This window comes from Telopea speciosissima, chromosome 6, assembly GCF_018873765.1.
Source record: "Telopea speciosissima isolate NSW1024214 ecotype Mountain lineage chromosome 6, Tspe_v1, whole genome shotgun sequence".
NCBI classification, from domain to species: Eukaryota; Viridiplantae; Streptophyta; class Magnoliopsida; order Proteales; family Proteaceae; genus Telopea; species Telopea speciosissima.
In genome coordinates, this window is record NC_057921.1 from 68,806,751 (window position 1) to 68,817,711 (window position 10,961).

Here is a 10,961-nt window from a genome sequence, read left to right on the forward strand (position 1 = left end):
AGGATTTTTCAACCTTGAAGGTGTGTTAGAATTTAAATGTTCAAGCCTTGGGTAAGGGTCAGGCTGGGTCAAAATTGTGGCCTCGGGCTAATCCCAGCCCGACCCAACCCTGCGTTAGGTTATGGTTTACAATTATTGTTTACATTTTCATTTTTTATTTAGTAGTTAATTATCTATTGAACGAAAATATTTATAATTTTAAGATTGGACTAAGTATTTTAACCCAAAGAAAAAGTCTAATAGTGAAATTGAACATGAAACAAACAAATACCCAATCACATGAAGCAGGACAAGTCAAGGCCAACCAGGCCCTAGTTCAAAGCCAATCCGGCCAAGCCCGATCAGGATCAATCAGGGCCGGCCTGGACTAGGCTGAGCTCGACAGGGTTGGGCCTTCAATCACTAACAACTGCATGTACAAACTACAAAGACTATTTCTAGATGCAAAACAGTTCACATAAACAACAGTTTCAGAAACACAAGCAACCATAAGCATCCATTAAAATTCCTTAAACAAAGTCACCATTTACTAAGCAACTCTTATTAGTTAGTTCCATGTATATGTTCTTAAGAGAAGCTCTTGGAATTGAATAACCCACCATCTTGGATCCTACCAAGTGCCTTCTCAAATTGGCTCCATCTCTGCTCCAGACTCCCACTGTACCCGATCGACATCCTCACTAGGCCAGGGGAGATACCAGCAGTCTCCTGCTCCTCGGCGGTCATCTCACTGCTAGTACTACTTCCAGAGCATGACATGAGGGTTTCATAGTAACCCAAGCTCACTGCCATCAACCCAAACTGTGTGCAGTTCTGTAAGTGGTGCATCAACCGGTCTGCCCGCTCCTCAGTCTCCATGTCCAAACACAGAATACCCCCATACCCGTAATCCTTGTTCGCCATTGACTTCAAGAGTTTGTGTTGAGGGTGTTCTTCAAGGCCCGGGTAGATAACCTTGAGGCCTAATTTTTTCATCCTTGTAGCATACACTAGTGCTCGGTGGCAGTGTTCCTTCATTCTCAAACCCAAGTGAGGAATCCTCTCTGACAGCTCAAATGCTACCTTAGCATTCATGGTTGGGCCCAGGAGCATGAGAGCTCCTTGATGAAGGTCCATCATCGACTTAATCAGGCTCGCTGGCCCACAAACGGCACCTACAATTACAAGCAATATGTGATCAGTAAAGCAAGTCCATCAATGTGGTTCAAATTTAAGCCCAAACATCTCATGGGCCACCACCCAAGATTCATCAACCCCTAGTTCGAATGTGTATGCAAGCAGCAACATGTGCCTTCACATGATGTACATGGATGAATGTGGATGGATCCATCTGAGTAAGGTATCTATACCTGTTTCCCAAGTTCAAATTTCAGTCTGATACATGCCCATTACCAATTGACATAAGGTGTCAAAAATTACATGCATGCCACTATATTCCATGAAGTATAACAATGAAATGGCATTATTGAAATTTTTTGTAACTTCAAACACACTTTTGACCACACAAGGATAGCAATTTTAGCCCGGCGAGCCCAAGCCCATCCTGATCCCGACAGGGCTTGGGTTAGGTTTTTCAGACTGCAGTTTGGGCTAGGGTTGAAATTCTAAGCCAGGGGTAGGCCTGGGCTGAGGCCTCGGGTTAGGCCCAACCCAGCATGTCCCTATATATATAATTATACAAAATAATTTCATACACGGTCAAAAAGTAGGGCTACTCCGTCCTTGACTAGCCCTGAAATGACAAAATTAGGGGCTGCCTGGTCAATCAGGACCAGACCAGTTTTACCCAACCCAATTATGGACAATCAGGGTTGGGCTAGGTTGGGTTAAGCCTAGGCTAAGGGGATGTTGGGTTGGGTTGGATTTTATAAAATCCGGCCCAAACCAGACCTGTTGCACCCCTAGATCCACTCATCATATTCATCCATGTGCAAATGTGGCAAGTGGTGAAAAAAATCCAACTGTGTTTACCAAAATTACAAAAAGAAAAAAAATATCTAAATGGCACTAAACTTGGTGACACCTAAATTTCTCCTTTTCTTGTTTTAAATGAAATAATTACAGCCAACTTCGATGGGTTTGGCTTGGCCCTAAAGCATGGGCTTTTTCATCTAGATCCAGCCCAAATCGAATGATCCTTGACCTAACATGACCCTGTCATATAACCCCCTAGTAATGTACTTATACATGAGCGACTTAAATAAGAAAGGTTCTTATTATTAATCATTTTTTTTTGGGGTGGGTGGGTGGGTGGGTGGGTGGAGTAGGAGAGTGCATGCATTATCTTTTGATTTAATCCGCTCTAGAGACTTTTTACCAAAAAAAAAAAAACACTCCATTCAAGAGACTGGATCAAATAAGAAAGCCCAAGCCCATCAATCTGAACACTAGAGCAACCCGTTAGGATTGCATCCCACACACGAGTGATTTTAGTTCATTGTATCGGCGGTCGCTGCCGATTATCGGCATTGACCATATCATGATGCTAATTCTAGATCAAGAACTGCACTTTTTGATGCTATTAAAGAAAAAACACTCTGCTACTAAAAAAACAAAAAAAAAAAAAACTCTGTGCTGTACCGACTACGGACTACCCATATCAATCTTACAACTAATACGATAGAAATACCGAAATCCTTGCACAGGGGCCGATATCGAATTTCGTAACTATGACCCAGAAAAATAAAAATCTCATTTTAAAAAATTTTAAATTTGAGGAAAGAAATAGAGAGTATAAATGACATCCATCTCATTTATTATCATAAATGTCCCTACATGCTTTTTCTCTCGCACCAGTCCCCACTCCCCCACATGGATCTAGAGAGAATGATACCCCTTTATTTGGAGGAAAATGCTACCACTGCAGCAGTAGACAACCTTGTACGAAACTTAGAATCTAATGTTATTTGATTTACCCCAAAACAGAAAAAAAGAATCTACTGTGTTTGGTCCTTGGATTCCCTCTTCCCATGTTTGGATAATCACTATGTGGATGATTGGTAGGACTTGCCCGACCAATTCATGGATAAAAAATAAAAAATAAAAAGAAGTTGTGTAAAGGTACTTTAGTAATAAAAGGGAAAAGATTTCGTCTATAGGGGTACTCGCTCGTCTCACACTTCTCCTCACAGGAAATAACATCGACAATGGTTCTCATAAAAGAATCATTCGCATATAGGCAATAGTGATGGAATCCAAAAGAGTAAATGGTTCGTTCTCCTATTTATGAAACCATTTCGTCTATCTATCCCTAATGGTGTGCTCCCCACTACATCTTACTAAGAAACATTCAAGAAGAATGAGACAAATGCCAATTACCATGAAAATCTTAAGAGAAAAGGTTATCAAGTATTTATGCTTTTATACATTTTCTGTCCTCTTAATACTCCCCTTCTCTTCCTTGATACATGGATCTCCTACATACAAAATTTGTTAGATGCTCCCTTTTGTGCCACCGTTGGCTGGGCCCCCATTACGTTTGTATTTTGACAAAGATAGACTATTAAGAGGAAGGAAGACCATACAACCCACGGTAGGGAGATTGGAGGAGAGAAAGAGAACGGTTGGCATCATGGTTTTAGTGCACGGTATCGGATCAGGTAACGATCAAATTCAAAATCGTTACGATATTGATATAGATTGGCACAGATTGGAGGAGTTTGCATATGTTTTTCTTAAAAATGAAAAAAAAATTTTATTTTATTGATTTACCTAATTAAGGGTGTCAAAATCCTAAATTGAATCGGTCTAACCGGCCCGACCCAACCCGATCGAACCTAATCCAAACCGATGTACCACCAATTGTCCCGATTGATAGAACCAAACCCAAATCGAACACTGAAACCAATCCTCAAACCCTAAAAACCGTACCCAAAACAGTCTATATCCGATTTCTAAATTGAACCAAACCCGAATTCAACCCAAACCAAACCGCCCGATTGACACCCTTAGTTTTACACCTGATCCGTACTATTTCAACAATACGATATCAACATGTTATCGGTATCGATGATTAGCAAGACCGATACATCAAACCAAACCATGGTTCGCAGAGCTTATGGCGGGCTCAAAGAACCTTTTACTATAAAATTGGACAAAACGAAAAGGTTCTTAGACCCGTGATGATAGGATACCCTACCTATCATTGTAGTGTGAATATCTCTCCTTCTCAAAGGAAATGACTTCATTGCCATCCTAAATATGATACCGTTTCTTACCTTCTGATGGCGCTTGCTTGGATAACCCTCTCCCTCCCTCCCTCCCTCAGACAAATACCCTTCCTTGTCCAAATGTCCAAAAGGGCTGGAAAGTTAGAAACTACCCAGGTGCCAGTTGGCACTCCAAAAAAACTGAAACAAGTGGTAGGAATCACGCCCACGAGGAGGAAGGACAGATGATCTAGGATTCCTTCGACAAAAACATTTGTCCGGAACTCCGGATACCGAACACAGAGCCTCACAGGCTCAGACACATATAGGTCCACGATGAACCCAACAACAGTCCATCTAAAATTTGACTGATCGGGCGTTCGTTACCTTCTCAAATTTTCACTAGCGTTTCACTATTAAAAGCTTGGGACTCGGAAGAATCGGGACAGGACAATCTGTATCTGTAACGCTTTTTTCCCTGAGGCGTCGCCCCCGTTAATCGGAGCAAGCCCAAAACGTCACAGACGACGATCGAATCCCCTCTCCCTTTTCTCCGGTCTCCCTCTCACCGGCTGACCATCATCCTCCTCCTCAAAGTCTGAACAATAGAATGGATATGGTACATACCTGCAATTACATCGGCCCCACCACTGATGTACTTGGAGATGCTATGGATCACGACGTCGGCACCAAGACGAGCAGGGGATATCACCATGGGAGTGAATGTGTTATCCACCACTACCATCACCCCCTTATCGTGCGCTATCCTACTCAGCTCCGGTATGTTACTGACCGCCAGCGTAGGATTGGACATGGCCTCCACGTACAGCACCTTTGTCTTCCCCTCCACGATCGCTTCCCTCACCATGTCCAGATCCATCACGTCCACGAATGTGGTGGTTATGTTGCAAACCCTGGGAAAGAAGTGAGTCAGGAGTGCATGGGTCCCACCGTACAAGCATGGAGAAGCCACCACGTTTTCGCCGCTACTGCACAGCTGCATCAGAACCGTTGTTATGGCGGACATACCACTTGCGGTACAATAGGCTGCCTCGGTTCCTTCCAAGGCGGCCATCTGACGGCCTAGATTAAGAACCGTCGGGTTAAAATGACGACTGTAGATGAAAAAATCACGATCGGGACCAAGCTCTCCCGAAAACATGCGCCGCATCGTCTCTGGCTCCATTACCGTAAATGTCGCTGACGCTTCGATCGACATGTTTACGCCGCCGTGCTCACCGAACTCATGCCTGGCGCTCGCCAGAGCTTCCACCGGATCATCGTTCCACACCTTCATCGCCGCTGCAGATTTCTTCATCTTGATGAAATCATCGCCACCGTCGAATTCGTCCCCACCGTTTCGCCTTTTACCGGACAAAAGAACACTTTGGACGTGCGTTTCGGCCATACCGTTACCGTTTGGCACAGAACGAGAGAGAGAACGAAAATCGACGATGAACAGCAGGAGAGGTTGGAGAAGAGGATGGATTGGACTACTCCTACAAAGATTGAGAGAATTTTCCTAGGGTTAAGGTAAGGAGTCTTAGGACCACCAACAGAATCCAGGAAATAGCCGTCTTCGTCCAGCGGCAATATGTCTTTATATAGGATAGGGTGGCTTCTCTTTATTTTTTGTGGTAAAGAGATGGCTTCTCTCCTCTTTAAAGAAGGGAGTTGGTATAGTGAACCTGGACATTTATTGGGCCAGATGGTAAAATTTTAGAATTATACGGTTTAGATTATAGAACGAATGGTCAAAAAACGATACTTCCCGTAGATCTACCGTACCAATGGGAGTAGATGTAAACGAGCAGATCATCCCTTTCAGCAGAATTCATCTCTAGTCCCACTTTAGGGGTGTTAATGCCTCAATGGTCTGCTCGGTCTGGTTTCAATGAGTCTGCATCGGTTTTAAGCATGCACTATCTCAAATCAAAGCTGGACCATTAAAATGACATTTGGTTTTGGTCATTTTGGTTTCAATCCAATTTAGTTTATTGGGTCGGCTTATATGCATGTAGGAATGTAGGATAGAGATCGTTGGTTGGACATCTAAGACCCTGGATGCACACAATCGTTCAAAAAAATCCTATGCATCCAGGCTGTATGTGCAGCGCCAGGTTCATTGTGGTACATTTTGATCACCTTACCCCTATTCAGCTGCTTGGATGCACAGGATCCAAATCCCCACAAGCATCACTTTAATTGGAATTTCTGTTTTCTTTTTTAGGGCAGCACGGTACTTTCGTATGCTTTTTAACTAGGTATGTGTAGAGTAGCATTGGCGGGCCCGCCCAATCAGACGGAGCGGTTTTAACTTGGCAGACAAGTAGGGCCTACTAGAAAGTACATAACACATGTCTTTTTTTAATAAAATCAAACAACAAGACATGTTAATCCAAAATTCCATCAGCGAGATGTCAAATCATAAAACGGATGTATGCATGTATGCAACGTGCTCATACATTTTCAACACTGTCTCACATTGTCGCATCCTTATGGCTGAGATGCCGATTTGCAGATAACAACAACACGTGGCAATGATATGCTGTTTTTCCTACTTAGAATCAGATAAGGATTGATACAACTAATCAGTATTGGTATCGGTGATTCGGTAGCGACTGATACAGTCATTGATATTGTGAACTAAAAACCTTGGTTCCGCAAACCCGTCTAGATGAAGTGAACCCAAAATTCCGTCTAGATGAACTGAACCCAATATTGTTTTAAAAATCAAAATTAGATCGGTTGAATTTAGATTGGTATAGGTGATGCTGAATTGCTGAATCTGTTTACATTTTTGATCATTTTATGGATCAGAATTGATGCTGACTGATTCGATTCCCAATTTGGATTTGGATTTGGATTTGGATTTGGATTGATTGATTCAACTAGATCTTAAATTGGTCCAAATCCGATCAATCGTATGCAGATTCCAACCAAATTGGATTCAATTCAATTAGAAATTGTCATGCAAAGACAGGTTGGTTTAAGGATCTATTGGTCGAAGGAAAGGAAAGATCTTAATTTAGTTCAACAAGCATTAAAATCCTCTGTAATACTGACGAAACGACGATACACATTCATAGCACAATATACAATAGAAGACACAATCTAATAGCTAGAAAGAATGATAAACAAGAAGAACACCATCTCTAAGGACTTCGGCCTCTATAGCAGAAGAAGTTAATCAGTTGGTAAATTAAGGAGCTTTTATCTACATACAGTAGGTGGTTGCCTGTTGTCGTTCTCGATGAATGCTTATGACGAATACACGGCAGACAATCATTCTTCATAGAAAATACATTTTATCTCAAGGCACGAATATCAGCCTCCAGTGGAGGTGGAGGTGGAGGTGGACGTGGAGGTGGAGGTGGAGTGGAGAATGTAGAGTCCTCCAAAATTTTCCAATCAATCATGGAAAGGGGAACATGCATGTGACCATAAATAAATAAATAGATAAATAGATAAATTATAAATTACATAAGATATCCGCTCTCACCTATGTGGCGGATAAGAGAATAGTAGATGGATCCGCGTCGTTATCCTTTTAGATTCTAGAGTAAATAAAAGATTTTTTCTATTTAAGAAGCTAATGTAAATCTGCCACGTGATAATAAACACACAATCGGAAATCAGATCTATTTTATTGGAATCGGCTTGATACGGCTGATCTATATCAGTATCAGATTATCGATATTGACTGACACCGACATTAACCTAGTCAGACTTGATGTCACCAGATAGTGCAAATTAGTTGTTGGAGGATTATAGATGTGTATGGACAAGCATGGGATGATGACTATCAATACATGGATGAGTATTTGTTTAAATTAAACCCTAAAATTTGACATGTGATTAATCAATATCATTTCCTCTTCATCGGACAATCAGAATTACTACATCATCATTCCAAAGGGATATAATAATAATAGATCGTAAAAAAAGTACTCTTTGCTTGATGGCCAATGTTAATAAAATCCTGTGGTATCTAGGAAAGCACTAGCATACAATATCTCTAAAATTTTCTACTTTAGATGAGAATCAATGAATCATGAGATAGGACATAAGATTTTCTTGACCTCCTTTAACCAATCAATAACCAATGGTGGGATTGGAACCTTAAAATTTTAATTAACACATTAAGCATATATTAATTAAACTCAAAAAGTAAAAGGAATATAAGCTAAGAAATGAAATTGCTGTGCTTGTGCCTTTTTGAAAAGAATGTGGACCACCCCATTACCTTCCTTTTCTTTCAGTGTGAATTTTTTTTTTTATGTTTTCCATGTTATGTTGTGGAAAGGGAAAGGTATTCTAATCCAACTTGGAAGTTCCACTATCGAACCTTTTTAATTGTCTAAGTAATGTGACCCTATATATTTTAAATTGTCTTGAAAAGAGCAAATGAAAAATGCTCTACATGCTAAAGCAAGGGGAGGTTGATATGTGAATTAGTGAAAGGTCAATCTTAAGGGGTGTAGTCGTGTAGAGAGGATATTACCTAAATCTTTCACTAACCCAAATGTTGGGAGGACCGTTCCAAACCTCCATCACTATCACTGCCTAACTCTAAAGAGAGACACATGAACTGTGGCCAGAAGACCTCTCTCTCTACCTCTCTCTCTTTAGAATCAGGATCGGCAAGAATCGACCAAAGCTGCTTTTTTATTCTTTGCAAAGAAAAAACCCTAGATGCCATGAATATACTGATTCTGACGTTGATCCAGGCCAATTCCGTGTTTTGAATCCCTATACTTTCTCTCTCTTTCTCTCTCTCCACACACACACACACACGAGTATGACCATAAGAAGAAAAACCCTTTATGTGGAAGAGTGGAAAGTGCTTTTGGGCTTGTCTCCCTCTGCTTTACTCTGTAGTGTGTGTGTGTGGGCTGTGGGGGGTGGGGTTGGTTAAACAAGGGCCCAGCAGATTCACGGGCTGCCTTGCTTTTTATGTGAGCAAATATCATCTAATAAAAAGGATTCCCTGATCCCACAACCAAATTACTTTATCGAGTTGATATGCACAGGCACGCACTTACAGTGGGAACCTACCACCACCATATCACGCACTTTTTTTTCAGTCCGGTTCTCTGTTTGGTACGGTTGTCCAGTTCCTCTCATAGGGAGATAGACATGACGGCTTAACCTCACTCAAACAGTGTGTTCTGAAAGGGGTTAGATCATCATTTTCCTCCCCTTTATTAGAGGAACCGAACAACTATACTGGACAGAGAACCGAAAAAGATAATGATCCCCACCATCACTACAGTGGTCCTAGGCCGTCCTTCCTGCTTTAACGTCTTGTTTTAATCCCACATCTTTAAATTACTTTTAACGCCCAGACTGTTGGTCAAAATATTATTATTCACTGGTTTGGAAGGTGAAGGTTATGACAATGGAAAAGACAGTGAAAGGCAGAATAATAATCCAAAGAAATGGGAAAAAAGACTAATGGATTCACCAGCTCACAGAACGCGATATGATAGAAAGATATCTTGCAAGGAAATAGACGATTGTGCGTGTACAAGTGTGTGTACTGATTCCATTAACACCCACAGTAAAGTGAACTTTTTTAATTACTCTTGCCAGATACGCTGTAGTTTCTCTTTCGTCCAATCCCTGTTGGTCTCATCATAGCAAACCCTTCTTATCAGGAAATGGCCTTTACCGGCCTTTACCTTCACCTACGGGTGGAAACGGGTAATCTTTTACGTGCCACTAGTTTGGAGGATGTTTTACCCGAGATGAAAATGGAGAAGATAAGGTTCTCAGCTAAATAAGTAAATATAGAGGATGAAGTTAAGGGTTTTACTATTCCCCATTTACCCATGTAAATAAAACAATTATACTATGGGAAAAAAGATTCTATCTAGAGCAACAAGATGGTGTGAAATGATCGCCCTTCCTAACCCTGGTGAAAAGCAGAATTCTGCCTTTATTGATGCTTCTACGTGTATTTCCATTGGCCACTCTCTTGGATAGAAAATTCTTCTTCTTATATTATATTCTAATATCACCCTAAGGCTGGATCTAGTGCACAAGACTCCCACCATTACGACTTGCGAAATCTCAGGAAAATCATATTATACATAATCTTACCCCAACTTCATGGAAAGGCTATTTCCCCAACTCGAACCCAACGCCTAGCTAATCCAAACACATACACAGCCACCAAATTATCCTCTCGCTTCCCACTATTTGCTTAGCGTATCAAATGCCTATATTTGATCCTTCTACATTTTTTTCAAGGCGCAAGTTTTTCTTTACCAAGTTGAAGAGGGAATCTCTTTCACCCATGAATTATGGTGCAATGATGGGATTCCAATAATAATGACCCACTATCTGATCTAATCATTACCTTTCCCTATTGCCCAAGATCCAGAATATCTTCTTTTTGAGTCTCATCCAACAACCAAAACTCATGGATTAAACCATTCTTTATTCACCATTTGTGTGTTTTTTAACAGGTAGCCCCAAGGAGAGTTGAACTTAGACTGTGTTTTACCTCCCTAACCCATCCCTGTCAGGTAAAGTGAATTTTTAACCCATCCTGCTGCCAGGTAAAGTGTACTTTTACTCTTATCTTGTATGGGTAATCCTTAGCTAACCCTGAAGGATAAAGGATATATATAGCAACCTCTACGGATCTTAAGAGTGTAAGGTTAAAGGCCATTACTCATCCCTACCCTATCAATCACCACTCCTTTGGTTATCCCATTGAATTAGGTAAGGTTCTGTCCTTGCACTGAAAAAAAAAAATAGGTAAGGTTCTGCACTCATCCGGTAAAGTTAAAATTAGTTTACCCA

At 41.1% G+C, this 10,961-nt stretch overlaps 1 protein-coding gene across 1 annotated transcript; it reads right to left on the minus strand.

The window, feature by feature from the left end:
- Positions 1-414: 414 nt before the first annotated feature.
- Positions 415-5,605, minus strand: LOC122664562 (methionine gamma-lyase-like). Its single transcript, XM_043860432.1, has 2 exons — positions 4,776-5,605; positions 415-1,154 (listed from the first exon to the last, which is right to left on the minus strand). The coding sequence occupies exons 1-2, from the start codon at positions 5,554-5,556 to the stop codon at positions 568-570; spliced, it is 1,368 nt and encodes a 455-aa protein (XP_043716367.1). The 5' UTR covers positions 5,557-5,605; the 3' UTR covers positions 415-567.
- Between the last annotated feature and the right edge of the window lie 5,356 nt (positions 5,606-10,961).

Bases quoted from the DNA above. Each gene is read 5' to 3' on its own strand.
- LOC122664562 (XM_043860432.1), bottom strand. From the start codon at position 5,556: ATGGCCGAAACGCACGTCCAAAGTGTTCTTTTGTCCGGTAAAAGGCGA. The intron at 1,155-4,775 runs GTATGTACCATA...TTGTAATTGTAG, and splicing joins TGGGGCCGATGTAATTGCAG to GTGCCGTTTGTGGGCCAGCG.